General features: G+C 37.7%; 1 protein-coding gene across 3 annotated transcripts in view; it reads right to left on the bottom strand.

Moving 5' to 3' along the window:
• Positions 1–393: 393 nt before the first annotated feature.
• Positions 394–17,507, bottom strand: part of LOC140731437 (transmembrane protein 196) — a 31,078-nt gene continuing 13,964 nt past the window's right edge. For all 3 annotated transcript variants that reach the window (XR_012099824.1, XM_073052938.1, XM_073052940.1), the window contains one exon: positions 394–890. Coding sequence is in view for 2 of the 3 variants with exons in the window: in XM_073052938.1 (XP_072909039.1) it covers positions 828–890 (63 nt within the window). In the remaining variant the exon portion in view is untranslated. The remainder of the gene's footprint in view (positions 891–17,507) is intronic.

Genomic DNA, 17,507 nt, shown 5'->3' with positions numbered 1-17,507 from the left:
AGAACCTTTTTACTTCCGAACCCTTACCTCAGAGCCTTCATGGCCACTGTGATCTTCAATTCCATGGAGGCCAAAATTGGAGATAGTTACACAGAACAAAGCTCTTACTCAAGTCATTACATGAAAAAAAAATCACCATTATTATCTGAATTCTCCACAATCAAGAAAAGATTAACTTTACATTTTAAGAGAAAGAAAAATGAGATCAAGAAACCAAACAGTAGGCTGATAGAACAGTTTATTTACCATCTTATTTTTCATGATCATATTATTACATCATTAGAAAAATAGTTTCATAATTTTAAATATATAATTAAACATCAAATAGATATATTGTACATCTATTATGCATTTCATACATATTTTAGTGCATTTAGCCTAAATTAAGTAAATTTGGAGATTGTTTTATTTTCATATTAATATCATTCCATAGAAATTACTTCTGAAAATCAATATTCTTGCTATTCAAGTTCTTTCTTGAAAGCTAAGGATAATTCATTCTTGCATGCATCTTAGAAAGTTTGTTCAGTAACATTTCTTAAAGCTTTAGTCTTGATTTTTCTCAAGAAGTTTCTTAACTGAGGCAAACCTAGTTGTGGCTCTTCTAAATATATTTCCTGAAAGCACAGTACTTAATTCTCCTTCCTAGGCTCCTGTGGATAGAGTGCCATTTGACTGGAATGAGTACTGGCAATTGTTCATCAGTTGGTCTTCGCCAAACCTGAATTCCAGATTTTGGTATTAATAAATACAGGATATGCAAACATATCACGTTCCTCATGCAGTTAAATTGCAGTAAAATATTTTACTGTGCAAGATTCTTTGAATCAAATGGGTCTCCCATTCTGTGCAATTTGTGGCATTCCATTGCTTAGATTATCTGGGATGTCCTGCACATGAAAACAAGACAAGAAGGAAAAAAGTTATTTTGAACTTCCTTTACAATTACAATATCTTTATACACAAAGGTGATTTGGGCATCTCTAGTATTATAATATAGCTGGCATTAAGTGTGGTAGGACCAGGGAAATGAAATAAAAATGACCCCGCAAGCAAATGACAACTTTGATACCTAATTATTTCCCACCACACTTTATTTGGCTCCATTCCTGGTGGAAGCCATTAAAAAGTTATTCCAAGCCCCCATCTGCAGCATGATTGCCTGACATCTTTACCGAGTTTCTTCTGGTTGCAGCCATGCACAGCTAGTTGTTCATTGCCTCAAAAACATATTCATCACAAAAATATAATGAACAGATCTAAATATTCAAACTCACACTCATTTCAAAATCTGGATAAAGAGATTAAAAGGGATAATAGTTGTTATTTATTTATTCATTTTTAAGATTTGGGTATTGCTGGAAGGCAAGCATTTATTGTTTATCGATAATAGTCCCTGAGAAGGTTGGAGTGAGGCACCTCCTTGAACTGCTGCAGTCCTTCTGGTGAAAATCCTGTTTAGTAGGAAGTTCCTGGAATTGGAAGCAGTGTGGGTGGTGGTGCTTCCATCACCCAGTTACCCTCAGCCTTCTTGGCAGCAGATGTTGCAGGCTTGGGAGGTGCAACAAGAGTAGCAAGGAGGTCAGGGGTGGGGAGGTTAATGCAATGCATATTGTAGATGGTACAATATTGTGGAAATGAGTAATGAATGTTTAGGTGGTGGATGGGATGCTAGTGGGATGCGCTTCCCTTTCCTGGATGGTGCTAAGGTTCGAACATCCAGACAAGCGGAAGTGACTTCACCATATTCCTGACTGTGCCTCTCAGGTGAGGAAAGGACTTTTAGATGAAATGAGGGGAGTTATTCACCACCAGATATCCAATTTATGACCTGCTCTTGTAGCCACTGTATTTATGATCCTGTTCCCACAGTGTTTATGAGGCTGCTCCTACAGTATTTATGAGCCTGTTCCTATAGTGCTTATGAGGCTGTTCCTACAGTGTTTATGAGCCTGTTCCTACAGTGCTTATGAGGCTGTTCCTACAGTGTTTATGAGGCTGGTCCCACTGTAATTATAAGGCTGGTCTTACTGTATTTCTGGTCACTGGTGATTTCCAGATATTTGAATATGGAGACTTGACAACAGCAATACCAGAGAAGCTGAGGAGGTTGGTCTTTCTCAATAGAAAGAGTCATTACCTGGCTCTTTTCTGGTAATTAACTGAATGTTGAATAGGTCTTATTGCAAACAGGCACAGACTTCTTCATTTTCAGATGAATTGTGAAGGAAATTAAGTCTTTTACAATCATCAGTGGACAGTCTCACTTTGGGCCATTTAATGGAAGGTAGTTAATTGATAAATAGTTGAAGATAATTAATTCCAGAACACTATCCTGAGAAAATCCTGCAGTTATGTCTTGAAGCTGGAATGCTAATCAAAACTTTGACTTGGAATGATTGACTGCTTACAGCCATGACTATCTAATTTCTGGTAAACACGACTCCGACAGTTGTTTCCCCCTTGGTGCATCTTGATTTAAATTTTACCAGACCACTTGTTCATATGTCCAATGTTACCTTGATAAAAATGCAATTACTCTCACCTTACCTCTGGAATTAAGCTCTTTGGTTCATGTTCAGATCAAGACTGTGATAAGATTTGCAGCTGGGTGGTTCTGGCAAAGCTCAAACTAAGCATGTGTAAGTAAATTATTCATGAGTAAATGCCACTTGATAGTCACTGTTGGCAACAACTTCCATCATTTTGCTGCTGAGCGAGAGTGGGTTGATTGGTAAGCAATTAGCCAAAGTGGAGTTTTCCAATTCTGTTGTGATCAAGATGTACCTCAGCTATTCTCCACATTGTTAAGTAGTGCCAATGTTGCAAGTGTAATGGGTAGCCTGTATAATCAATTCTGAACTTATAATCTGGATGTCCATAGCTTTTGTTACACCCTGACAAGAAGTCAAGAATTAACTACTGTATATCTAGAGATATAGTCAGTTCTGAACTTGCAATCAGGATGTCTATAGTTTTTACTGCACCCTGATCTGCTTCTTCATCTCACACCGAGATATCAAAATTAGATAAAAACTAACTTCTATAATGGAGATGATCTCACCTTGAAGCTAAGATCAATGTATGAATCAGAAGTGGGGTATACAGTTCATCCCCTCATGCCATCTCCAGCATTCAATAACAGTCATGCCTTACTTTTTAACTCACTGTCACTATCCTGCACTAACATGGATATCCCTTCAATCCTTTCACGTCTAAAGATCAATCGGTCTCTGTTGGAACATGGTCAGTAATTAAAATTTGGTGGGCAGTGAATTCCAAAGATTCACCACCCAGTGGATGATGAAATTTCTTCACAGTTCTGTTGACCCCCTTCCTTTAAAATTTTGTTTTGTGGTTCTAGACATTCCAGTCAGGGGAAGTATCAGCTCTGCATTCATCCTGTTGAGTTCCTGAGCAAACATATATTTGTCACTTTTAGATGTACATGACTCTAAAAGTTTCAGTCTTCACTTTAGCACTCACACACAGGTCCTTCAATCAATGAAGAAAAAGATGTTCTGAAGTCTCTTCCTCCTGCGATTAGTTTATATGTCCACCACTTTTATCACTGAAGACTCCTGTTAGAAACACTGAAATTCAGGATTCAACTAGCAAGCATGCATCCTCCATCCTCAGTAAATTCACTGACATTTTTCCTTTCAGTGTTTCTCCCAAGATATGGAGGAGCACTAATTCATTAACTGGGATAAGGTGCTAGGTCAACAATCGATAGAGGTTCCTTGGCCCAACTTCTACCTGATTCCACGAGACCTCATGGGATCTAGAGTAAATGTTGAGAACTCACAGAGTGATTTCTTTCCCATCTGTGTACCTATGTGTTGCACCCTTAAGTCAATCCCTCTTTGTAGTGAAAGAGAACATAATGTTGTTTGTACAGATGCCCATGCCAAGTTGTTTGGTGCTTGACTTGTCTTTGGGACCAGCCTCATAACTTAGACACCCATAAGCCAATATTTGTGAAGAGGAGTTTGTGAGGTCAACTCCACTGGGACTGGGTTTTGTTTTTTCTGGTCGTTGTGTCTTGGTCAATACGATGTGGTCTGCCAGTTTTATTCCTTTTCTACTTTAACATTCACATTATGTACAACTAAATAGGTTATTGATTGAATCAGATTGGACCTGTTAAGGAAGAGAGATTTCAAGGATTATTCTGGGCCACTAACAATTTAACCATAACAGCACCCTAATATGTACCGCAGTATCATGGTGGAGTAGCTAAAAGAGAAGAATAATCAGAATGTTCACAAATACATAAGGCATAGTGGAAAAAGTTCTGTTCTGCAGCCTAGAAACAAAGTTATGGGGTGCGAAAGAGAGACAGAAAGGGTATGTCTCTGAAACATGAAAAACAGTTGACAGCATAAAATAGGTAAAAGCCAGAAAATTACTTCTGAAACAAAGAGAAAAGGAACAAGCACCATATTTCCTAATATAATTGGACAAAAATATCATATTAAATAGATATTAAATAAAAACCTTTTTTAAAGATTGTCAACTTCTTGGAACCAGATACTGGGTAGGACAGTAAACCCCAAAACATTGTAGAAAACTCAAAATAATATCTCAACAGATACTGATACTGTAGAATAGTCACCAAAGGGTTGATAAGAAAAGGGTTGAAGTAATCTATAACTTCAACTACGAGACCAGAAATGCATATGGATATGGACATACATTTAGCAGTAGCAGTATCTCAGGGTTAATTAAGCATGTGTATAGATTTTACACAAAGGTTTTGTGGCAATATTGAATTGAAGGGGGGTTAAATGAATAGGGTGTCAGCTTGAATGAAACCAAGTGGGAAACAGAATAACTATATTTACGATATATCAGCAATTAAAATAATAAAATAGAGTTATTGCATTACTGGATAACCACCCTGGGTATTGAAAGCAATTATGTCCCACAAGATTTTATTGGATTAATAGATATTTGTTTGCCAATGGTAGAAAATAAGTATTATGGAATAGATTTAACAGTCAGTTGCAAAACAACTAATCTTGAAAAACAAGTCTGCAGAGTCTGGTATTGTCTCTTTTCACTGCTCTGATGAGTCTTGCATTCTGGAAGTACCTTCTATATGCTATAGTGGCATCCAAGGATAGTGTAACCTTCGAGCAGGCAAGGCAGCCAAACAGACTGAAAAATTCTCACAGACAACACATAATAAAAATACATGCACAGATTACAATTAACACTTCACTCATCTTGCAAAAAGAGAAAAAAGAATACGGGCACACACAACATAAGGTGTCTAGCTGAAATATAAATAAACTTTAAAAATAGAGAAAATAATTTCTATTTAAAGTAATTGCATGGTATTGTCATGAGGAAATGAAGAAAATAACACAAGCAAATTGCCTTTTGGCCCTTAAATTGTATTCAGCAGTAATTATCATTGAGTGTATTATTAAAAACTGAAACATTTCTCACTGAACAAAGCTTAGCATTTCTGATATCTTTCATACCATGAATAGTACAGGAAACATTTCTGTCACAGTCTATGTTGATTGTATAAATCTCCTCCGTAGAATATCAGCCTATTACTTTAGGACTTTCATGTCAGATAAGCATGTATGCTTGCATCCTAGCAGCATTACACAGAAATAATGATGATTGCTAATTGATTTATTTTAAGTGCAAATTTTGGGTCGTTGGGCTGTGACATGAGTGATTTCAACTTCCCTAATATTGATTGGCACCTCCTTAGTGCAAATGCTATAGTTGGAGTGGAATTTGTTGGGTATGTCAAGGAAAAGTTCCTGATACAATATGCAGACAGGCTGACTAGAAGAGCGGTCACACTGTATCTTGTCAGGTGTCAGATACCAAAATGCTCTGTTCGTGAGCATTTTGAAGACAATGACCATAACTCCTTGACCTTTGCCATAGTCTTGAAGAGAGAGAGAGGAGTAGATGATATGGAAAGTACTAAATTGGGACAGAGCTATTATGATGTTATTAGGCAGGAATTTGGGAGTGTTATTTGGAAACAGGGAGTTGCATGATGGAAAGATGGAGGTTGTTTAGGGTGTACACATGGGGTTCTGGATAGGTTTGTGTCACTAAGGCAGGGAAGGATGGTAGGGTGAAGGAAGCACGGTTTACAAGAGATGTAGAACATCTAGTCAAGAGGAAGAAAGAAGCTTACTTAGGGTTTAGGAAGTAAGGACCAGACAGGGGTCTAGAGAGTTACAAGATTGCCAAGAATGAGCTGAAGAATGGACTTAGGAGAGTGAATGTTGTGCATATGGATTTTGTAAGGCATTTGATAAGGTTCCCCATGATAGTCCTATTCAATAAGTCAACGACATGGGATCTAGACATGGCAGTGTGGACTCAGAATTGGCTTGCACAGAGAAGGCTGTAGATGGAACGTATTCTTCCTCAATGTCGGTGACCAATGGTGTTTCACTGGGATCTGTTCTGGGATCCTAGCTCTTCGAGACTTTTGTAAATGACTCAGATGAGGAAATGGAAAGGTGGGTCAATAAGTTTGCAGATGGCATTAAAGTTGGTGGAGTGTGTATAGTGTAGACATTTGTAGTAATTACACCAGGATATCGACAGGATGCGGAGCTAGGCTGAGATTAGGCACATGGTGTTCAACCTGAAAAAGTGTTATAGAGATTCTCTTTAGAAGATCAAATTTAAAGGTAGAATAGAGAGTTAGTGGCAATATTCTTAGCAGTGTGCAGGAGCAGAGAGATTTTGAGGTCCATATCCATAGATCCCTTAAAGTTGCCATGCAAGTTGTTAAGGTTCTTCAGAAGGCATATGGTGTGTTGGCCGTCATTAATCGTAGGATTGAGTTCAAGAGCTGCAAGGTAATATTGCAGCTCTATAAAACTCAGTTAGACCACACTTGGTATATTGTGTTCAGTGCTGTTTGCCTCATTATAGGAAGGATGTGGAAGTTTTAGAGAGAATGCAGAGGAGATTTACCAGGGTGCTGCATAGATTGGAGAGCATGTCTTATTAATGTAGGTTGAGTAAACTAAGGGCTTTTCTTTTTGGAGCAAAGCAGGATGCAAGGTAACTTGATAGAGGTGTACAAAACATTGAGAGGTATAGATTGAGTGGATATACAGAGACTTTTTCCTCAGGAAGGAAATGGCTGATATGAAGGGGCATCATTTTCATATGATTGGGGGAAAGTATAGAGGGGTGGTGTCAGAGTGAGGTTTATTATGCATAGAGTGGGGGTGCATGGAACACAATGCTAAGGGTTGGATTCTTAACAGTCATTTAGGAAGTTCTGAAATAAATTTAAATAAAGAAATGAAACTATGTTTAGATTAACAGAGAAAGTGAAAGGATGTATTTTTACCTCTTAAAAATATTCTTCCAATATCCAAAAATCAATGAGGTAAATTTAATTTCCAATACATTGATTAGTAGAAATGAATACATCATAAGCTACAAAAATTGCATCAAGATTGGAATGGGCACATTTTGAGTTCTTTTAAATTCTCCCTTTACACAACATACTTGAATTGTTTGTTAGACAGCTTTTGGATTCCCGCAGCTTCTAGATTTATGTGTTTAACAGCAAAACACTGGCCACTAGATAAGGCCTCAGTTCCCAATTTTCTCTGATACTTAGACTAACTTATTTCTAGCCTTGGACCCAGACTATTTTTTTATCCACAGATGCTATCTGACTTGCCTAGTTTTTTTTTCCAGCATTTTTGTTTTTTTATTTAATTGGATATTGATGTCTGATTTCCATATAAGTAACAGAGGGCCCGTCAATTCTACTGTTAACTTTATCATGAAATCTTACCTATTGGATGACATATTTTTGTGTATAACAGTAAATTGAGAGTGTTGCTAGAGCATTCTGATTTTAGAAAGGTTCAGGCAACCTTGTTAAAGGTGGAAGTTCAAAAAGTTGAGCAGATTATTTATGGGCTGCATATCTTCACAAAAAGGATAATGGATTTTTTTGGAAACATGGTTAATAAAAAATTCAGAACTGAAAATGACACAGTTTTCTAAAGGCGAGTTATGCAAACCAAGGAAAGGAATAAGCTATAGGTCTACATATAGACCATGCAGCTGGTGGAACTGCAGTGACCGCAAGAGACTTTCAGATATACAGCGGACAATATATACATTACCCCTAGACAACGATAGAGTTTATTTCTTATTGGTTATTACTATACCTGCACTTTAGATTGAGTATTGACGACTTATGGTATCTGAATGTTTGTATTAACCTTACTTTTGTGCCCCTTTATAAATAAAAACGTTTGAAAATGGTACCATGAGACTTCAGCGGACCTCTCTATCTTTGCTGGTAAGTGATCCAGTTATGGGATACGTAACAAAGTTCATGGATTGCTCTAGGTTCTGTCTACCAACATATAAAGTAGAAAATGCATAGAAACCTGCTGCTGGTAATATGAGTAACTAAAATCTTTTCCTCTCTTGTCTCGCAGTAAGAAGGAACCTCTCTATCAGATCCTTCCTACAAAATTGGCATCTCACCTGCAGCAAAGGTGAAATGGCTGCAAGAGGATAAAATGGTTGCCCACCTCCTCATGAACTGTGGATTTGCAAAGTAAGTCAAGAAAACAAGAGAAGGGTCCTTGTCTGTGGGCTGTTCCCAGGGCAAACAACGGTTTACCTACCCTTCTAGTAAAGTGAGATGTCCCGAGTAAATTCCAGGCTGCAGGAATATGTGCTAAGCTATGCAATGAAACTTTTTGAAGCCAATGAAAAACCTTTGTGACAGAGGGACTGGAATATTTTGCCACTAGATATTTGAGGGTCTGGAATGGTAATGTTGCCTTGTATGTCGTATGCACTAACACTACAAATACTTGCGTGTAGAATATGCTAATACTATCTGATAGCACTATGCATATTTACTGAACAACACTGAGAGTGCATTGTTTTTCATATTTCTTGTATATGTACTTTAATGAATAAAATCTTCTCTTCAGTATACTTTTGAATACTGTTGAATTTACTTCCAGTAAACTATATCAGGATAGAGTTTCTCAATTGATTATATCCTGTAGACCTCCTGCTATTACTTTTTTTTTTGGATTTCATTTATTTTCCAGAAATTCCTCTCATGGATGTTAATTCATAACAATTCCTTGTAAATATTGAGACCTGTGATTTCTACATTTTGAAATGAAAATTTTGTACTCCTTGAGAATCCCAGAGAAGTGTTTTTCTATAATGCAGTGCTCTGTGAAAAAACAATACAACCCTTGGTCTGTGCTCAAATACCATCTGCTGAGTCTGTACATCCTATAAATAGCATTAGAAATTTTAATACAATTAATACAGCATTACAAGCAAGACCTCTTCTTGACATCAATAATTATGAATGTCTTTACAACTGTCTGATCCCATTTCATTCAAAGTCCAAGTATTATTGCAGGCAATGAAAGTCCTGTCCCATTATGGCATTGTAACCTGAAACCTAGTGAGTTAGTGAAAAATGTTCTTAGTATCTACATCAGGCACCCTTTATGCACCATCAAACTGGTTTAACATTTTCCATCCTTTATTTTCTCTACCTGTACATTTGCTCAGAATAGCTATAGCTGTTCATTGCTCTTTGATTGTAATTGTGATTGAAGCCAGTGGATTTTCATTTTCATGAGCCTGCTTTGTCTCGGAACCCAAGTTAAAATTGAAATGGATGCTTCATTAGTTAAGGCATTTATTCTGAAGATGAACTTCTCTGATAAATTTTACATCATTTCAACTACCACTAGCATTATTCTTGGAGAATGGGACTTTCAAGACAGGTCTACCTTAAGGAGAAGAATCTGTTAATGCTACAGATGAGTTTTTCTTTTACTTTGTACCAAAATTAAGAAAAAAAAACATTTTTTTTCACTTGGAAATACATCCTAGGTTAGCCATGCTAAATAATCTTTATAGTAAAGTTGACACCATTGTATTCCATTGACTGATGGAACTAAATATCAGAAGTAGAAATAATACAGTGCACTAGCAATACTATGTTCTTCTTCTTTGGGCATTTCTGATGATCAAGCTTGACTGGTTTCCACTTGAGTTCTATGGCCATGGGGTGACTATGGAGCCCTATGCAAAACATCTATAGAGTCTTCCAAGGATGGGGTAAATAGTACTTGATAAGACTGGAGTGGGCATGGTTTGACCTCTTGCAAACCCCTTCCACTGTTTGTGTTTGATTTTCATGTTTTCATCATGGGCTCAAAATGTTCAGTGCCTTCTCGAATATTTCCCCTCTAGTTTATAAGAGAGTTCAGAGACATCCATTATTTCTGACGTTGGACATTTTTTTAGGGAGCTATAAGAACATCCTCAACGCCTTGGCTCTTTGTGCTCTTGGAGGTCATATGCCATGCAGAGTTCTGAATAGAGGTCATGTCTTTTATGTTTGAAGCCAGTCAATAAGGATAATATTGCCCACCTAGATTGAGAGAAATTTGTGCCACAATGGAGGGGATTATCCCTGAGTTTCCCTACTCACCCATGGAATTTAGAAGATTTAATGGTACTTCTGCAATGCTTCAAGGTAATTAGCATAAGTTGTCCATGGCTTCAAGGCATAATAGGATGATGGGGATCATTGAGAGGTGACATCCTATTTGAGGCATAATAAGGCACTGGTGAGGCCTCACGGGGTATTCTGAGCAGTTCTGGGCCTCTTTTCGAAGAAAGGATGTGTTGACATTGGAGCGGGTTCAAAGGAGGTTCACAAAAATTATTCCAGCATTGAAAGGATTATCATAGGAGGACTGTTTAATGGATCCAGGCCTGTACTCACCGGAATTCGGAAGAATGGGGGGGTTGGGAAATGTCACAGAAGGTTGAAAGGCCTTGATAGAGTGGATGTGGAGAGGATGTTCCCCTTAGTGGGGGAGTCTCAGATCAAAGGACAAAATCATTGAGTATACTTAAGATTAAGGTTGATAAATTCTTGATTAGTTAGGGCATGAAGGGCTATGGGGAGAAAGCAGGAGACTGGGGCTGAGTGAAAAATGGATCAGCCATGATGAAATGGTGGAGGAGACGATGGGCCAAATGGCCTAATTTTACTCCTACATATTATGGTCTTATGGTCATATGGAAAATGCTCCAGTTTTTAAGGTCAGATTGTGGAGGTGATTTTGTTCTGGGATAGACAGGCTAATGAATATCCATGGCCTTACAAGTGCTTAAAATGAGCTCCAACAAAAACATAATTGAAGATATTTACCTCAATTTCCAACTCAGTGTCCAAATGAATGCACAGTTACAGGTTGATCATGGTCATCACTGACACCACTGGCACAATCCCAATTGAGACTGTGTCAAGGAAGGATATTTCACAACATCAACTCCTCAATATTCCACATCATAGCACTTTCTATCAATACTATTAAGCCTCCTATTGGAGTGAAGTTCAGCTACAGTATATGACAGATGAACATTCATCCTCTGTCATCTTCATTCCAGAACCAGTAACACTCCAATCACAACCATCAATTCCAATAAGGCCATAAGATATTGGAGCAGAATTAGGCCATTTGGCCCATTGTGTCTGCTCCGCCATTTCATCATGGCTGATCCATTTTCCTCTCAATGCTCTTCTCCTGCCTTCTCCTTGTAGCTTTCATGCCCTGTCTTATCAAGAATCTGTCAACTTCTGCCTTAAATATATTCAATGATTTGGCCTCCACAGCTGCCTGTGGCAACAATTTCCAAAGATTCACCATCCTCTGGTTGAAGAAATTCCTCCTCATCTCCATTATAAATGGAAGTCCCTTTATTCTGAGGTTGTTCTCTCTGGTCCTAGACTTCCCCACTAAAGGAAACACCCTCTCCATATCCACTCTAACTGGGCCTTTCAACATTTGATATGTTTCAATTTGATCACACTTCATTCTTCTAAATTCCAGTGAGTACAGGTCCAGAGCAATCAAACACTCCTCATATGATAAGCCTTTCAATCCTGGAATCATTTTCATTAACCTCCTTTGAACCCTTTCCAATGTCAACAGATCCTTTCTTAGATAAGAGACCCAAAACTGCTCACAATACTCCAAGCGAGGCCTCACCAGTACACTATAAAGCCTTAACAATACATCCTTGTTTTATTCTAGACCTCACTAAATGAGTGCTAACTGTATTTGCCTTCTTCACCACTGAGTTAACCATAAGTTAACCTTTAAGGAATTCTGCATGAGGACTCACAAGTCCCTTTACATCTTGGATTTTTGAATTTGATCCCCGTTTAGAAAATAGACTTTATTTTTATTACTTCTATCAAAGCAAATGACCATTCACTTCCTGACACTGTATTCCATCTGCCACTCCTTTGCCTATTTTACTAATCTGTCTAAGTCCTTTTGCAATCTCCCTGTTACCTAAATACTATCTACCCCATCACCTATCTCTGTACTCTCCATAAAGCCATCAATTCCATCATCCAAATCATTGACACACAATGTAAAAAGAAGCAGTCCCAACACCGAACCCTGCAGAATACTATTCACCGGCAGCCAATCAGAAAAGGCTCCATTCACGCTAGTAACTTTCCTGTATCATGGGCTCTTATCTTGCTAAGCAGTCTCAAATCTGGAACCTTGCCAAAGGCCTTTTAAAATTCCAAGTACACAAATCTATCAATTCTCCTTTGTCTATCCAGATACTTTACTTTATTGTCACCAAACAATTGATACTAGAGCGTACAATCATCACAGTGATATTTGTTTCTGCGAATCGCGCTCCCTGAAGTACAAATTGAAGTAAATATAATAAAAATTTAAATTTTAAATCATAATTAGAAAATAGAAAAGGGAAAGTAAGGTAATGCAAGTCAGGTCCAGATATTTGGAAGGTATGGCCCAGATCTGGGTCAGGATCTGTTCAGCAGTCTTATCACAGTTGGACAGAAGCTGTACTCAAATCTGGCCATATGAATCTTCATGCTCCTGTACCTTCTCCCAGAGGGAAGTGGGACAAAAAAGTGTGTTGGCTGGGTGGGTCTTGTCCTTGATTATCCTGGTAGCACTGCTCCAACAGCGTGTGGTGTAAAGTGAGTCCAAGGATGGAAGATTGGTTTGTGTGATGTGCTGGGTTATGTTCACGATCTTCTGCAGCTTCTTCCAGTCTTGGACAGGACAACTTCCATACCAGGTTGTGATACACCCTAGAAGAATGCTTTCTACGGTGCACCTATAAAAATTAGTGAGGGTTTTAGGGAACAGGCCAAATTTCTTCAGCTTTCTCAGGAAGTAAAGTCGCTGATGGGCCTTCTTGGCAGTGGACTCTGCTTGGTTAGACCAAGTCAGGTCACTTGTGATATTCACCCGGAGGAACTTAAAGCTTTTGACCTGTTCCACCTGCACACCACCGATGTAGATGGGGTTGTGCAGTCCGCTACTCCTTCTGAAGTCAACAACTAATTCCTTCTTATTATTTATTATTCCTGCTTATTATTTCTTCAAAGAATTCCAACAGAATTTTCAGGTAAGGTTTTCCCTGATAGAAATTATTCCAACTTTGGCCCAGTCTATCATATGCCTCCAAGTGCCCGAAAACATTCATCCTTAACAATCGACTCCAACATCTTCTCAATCACTGAGGTCAGGCTAACTGGTCTATAATTTCCTTTCTTCCGTCTTCCTCCCTTGAAGAATGGGGTGGAACCATGCTAGAATCTTGTAATTCTTGAAGGATCATTATTAATGCCTCCATAATCTCTTCAGCTACCTCTTTCAGTGTAATCTATCTGGTCCAGGTGACAGCTACCTTCGGACCTTTCAACATCTCACTGACCTACTTCCTAGTAATAGTAAATGCACACCTCACTTCTGGCCCGACACTCTTGAACTTCCACCACACTGTAAAATACATTTTCAGGTCCTCTGTCTTTTCCTTGACTCCCCACCATTACTACCTCTGCAGTGTCATTTTCCAGTAGTCCGATATCTACTCTTGCCTCTTCTTTACTCCTTATAAATCTGACAAAACTTTTGGTATAGTATTACCTAGCTTACCTTCATATTTCATTTTTGTTCCTTATGACTTTTTTAGCTGCCTTCTGTTGGTTATTAAGAGCTTCCCAATTGTCTAACATCCCATTGATTTTTGCTTTATTATATGCCCTCTCTTTTGCTTTTATGTTGTCTTTGATTTCCCTTGTCAGCCACTGTTGCATCATCCTGCCTTAAGAATATTTCTTCATCTTTCCTGTATTTTTCCTGCTCCTTCTGAATTACTCCCAGATACACCAGGGATTGCTGCTCTGCTGTCATCCCTGCTAGTATTCCCTTCTAATTAACTTTGGCTAGCTCTTCTCTCATGCCTCTGTAATTCCCTGTATTCCACTGTAATATTAATACATCTAACTTAAGCTTCTCTTTTCAATTTGCAGAATGAATCGTATCATATTATGATCAGAGTCTCCTAAGGGTTCCTTTACCTTAAGCTCCCTAATCATATCGAATTCATTGCACAACACCCAGTCTAGAACAGCTGATCCCCTAGTGGCCTCAGCCAAAAGCTGCTCTAAAAAGCCATCTCATAGCATTCTACAAATTCTCTCTCTTGGGACCCAACACCAACCTGTTTTTCCCAAATCATGATCTCATTTCACTTATCTGGGAAAAGAAGAATCTGTAGATCTCAGCAATTTTGACTGCCTTGACGAAAGAAAACAGCTATAGTCATCACAGCAGAATATCCCCGTTGAATAGCACATGTAACGTCATTGCAAGAAGTTTCATCATTTGTTCCCAGAGTCACAATGCAACCTCCTTCAGCTTGCACAAGAGATGCAATCCATAAGCACAACAATTCCAGAAGGACATGGAGAACAACAAAAATCACCGTAACTTTCATGGGGCTATCAACTTTCAACTTTTTGAGACTATCACTTTATTAACTACACTACGAGGGGTGATTGATAAATTCGTTGCCTAAGGTAGAAGGAGTCTAATTTAGAAAACCTACACATTTATTTTTCAACATAGTTCCCTCCTACATGTACACACTTAGTCTAGCGGTCGTGGAGCATACCGATCCCTTCTTTGTAGAAGTAGTCCACTGCAGGGGTGATTGATAAGTTTGTGGCTTAAGGTAGAAGGAGAAGAGTTATACAGCTCTCGTTACGTGCATGTGCAGTTCAACTCTCTGAGTGAAAATGCAGGAAGTTTGAAGTTAATAACTCATCTCCTTCTACCTTAGGCCATAAACTTATCAATCATGCCTGCTGTGGACCATTTCTGGAGGTCCAAGACACCGACTTCTACAAAGAAGGTATCCATTTGCTCCACAACTGTTGGACTAAGCGTGTAAATGTAGGAAAAATAAATGTGCTAGGTTTTCTAAAATTGACTCCTTCTACCTTAGGCCATGAACTTATCAATCACCCCTCGTACCTTGACCTTTCCTTTTCAGTTCCTAATGTTAATAATAACCAATAAGGTATAAAATATTTAATTTTTGAGTAAGCTCATTTGACAAAAACTAGTTATTGTGCATTTGTAAGTTGTGCATGATATTTAGATTTAACTAGCCAACTATGTATGCAGTTTCTTTGAACATCATATTTCTTCATGTCTAAATTCAACTCACCCTTTGTAATATGATATGGATACTACACAATTAATGAGATCAGCCATTTTACTGAAATAATATTTTAATAAGAATTTGAAGGGTTTTTTTGATTGAGTATTAGGAGAGTAAAAGGAACTACCTGAAGAAATACATTTGGAAAGTACTTACCTTAAAATAACTTCCTTGAACAAAAACTTGTAAATAATAAGTACAAGAAAGCAATCCCCCCCATGTCTATATTGTAGAGCAGGAAAAGTCAAAAATTACTTTCAGCTACACTTAAGTTCCTAAATGATCACTTTACATTTTTGGTGATAGTTACAAGTCCAAAAACTTGTTCCTCACTTTCAATCACAGAGTCATTTTTTGTCATCTACAACCTCCTTTATCATCCTTACATACAAGTCTAAGTCATTAATATATAATGCAGAAAGCAAGCAACCAAGTAAAGAGAACTATGAAAGTCCAATAGTAAGCGCTTTCTTATAGACAGAAATACACTCATCATTCATTATACTTTGAATCTGGCTACTGCGGCAATTTTGCATCCAATTTGGCATCATCCATTTAATCTTTGGAAGGTTTTTTTTTTGTGATCCTGACACAGAAAATTCAATATCCCTCACTAAAACCGATGCACTCTTTATCAAAGACACTGTCTTCAATCTTCTGTGTTATCGCCTCAAAAATGCAGTCAAAGCTTAACCCATGCTGAATCTGTTATTATTTTGTCCCTTTCTAAATGAAGATGTACCTTCTACAAAATTTAACCTAACTGTCCTCTACATACTTCATTTATCCCTTCTTTTCATCAATGATATAACGATGGCAATCCAGAATAGGTTTTATAATCACTGCATTATATGATGTGCAAAAGCATAAAATTACTAGAAATTATGTTTACAATTAATGAAATAGTGTAAAATAAAACTCCAGTGCTCTTGCCTGCTTCAATTACAGAGGACTGAAGAATGATGATGAGTTTGTACAATTTCTTCCTTGCTGCTTTGAATAATAATGGTATATTTTATTCAGGCCTGCCATTTTCCTACTTCAAAGATACTAAACACTTTAATGCTTACTATGTTTATCAGATCCAATATTTCAGTCTCTTCTTAGCTACAGAGGTTTGTGAAAACAGATTCAAAGCATTCACTGACAGAATTAACTACAGAGTTTAATATAGAATTAATTTGAAAATCTAGCAGTTTCTGAAAGAAGACAGGAAGACAGTATTTGCAAATCACACTGTGGAGTGTTACAAACTGACTAGCTGAAGTTTTGAATATTGAAACGCGTGCATTTATTGATTCTTCGGTATGTTACTACCCGGAGAGAAAATTAACACTTTATTAGTTATTTTTTCAGCATGATCTGGTCAAATGTAAATCTTTAAACAATAAAGTCACTGTCTAAAGTATTATTAATATTTAAGTTTTAGGCTTGGAATATTGGACAAGAATTTCTTTTTAATGTTGGTTTAATAATTGTCATCATTTTCTATTATACAAGCTTTCAAGCAAAGAATTACTGCCTGATCCACATATTTATTTCTTGCAGAGAACAGGTGTTCTATTTTTATCTGAGCAAATAAGCTTTCTTTTCTGCTCTAAAAATTAGCCAGCATATAAGGAAAGAGAACGAATGTTGTACAGTACTATGCTTCCTTTGTTTTACATGGTTGTACTTCTCTCTACTCGCTCTGTATATGCTAATGCATGCCTAAGTTCACCTAATTGAAAGTTATATTCCTGATAGACTCCAAAGCCCACTGTCCTGCTCCAAAGGATGCATTTTCTATCAGCATAGATTAGCTTTCATGAGAGTTCACACTGTGGTCTCATTCTGTCTGTGGTTTGCAGTAAATCATTTGACAAAGCTGAACAGACACATAAAAATTCCAGTAGTTGTTTTGTTATTTC

Source organism: Hemitrygon akajei, chromosome 8 (genome assembly GCF_048418815.1).
Source record: "Hemitrygon akajei chromosome 8, sHemAka1.3, whole genome shotgun sequence".
Lineage (NCBI taxonomy): Eukaryota > Metazoa > Chordata > Chondrichthyes > Myliobatiformes > Dasyatidae > Hemitrygon > Hemitrygon akajei.
Note: the sequence above shows the minus strand (reverse complement) of the source record. Positions and strands in the feature narration are given on the sequence as shown.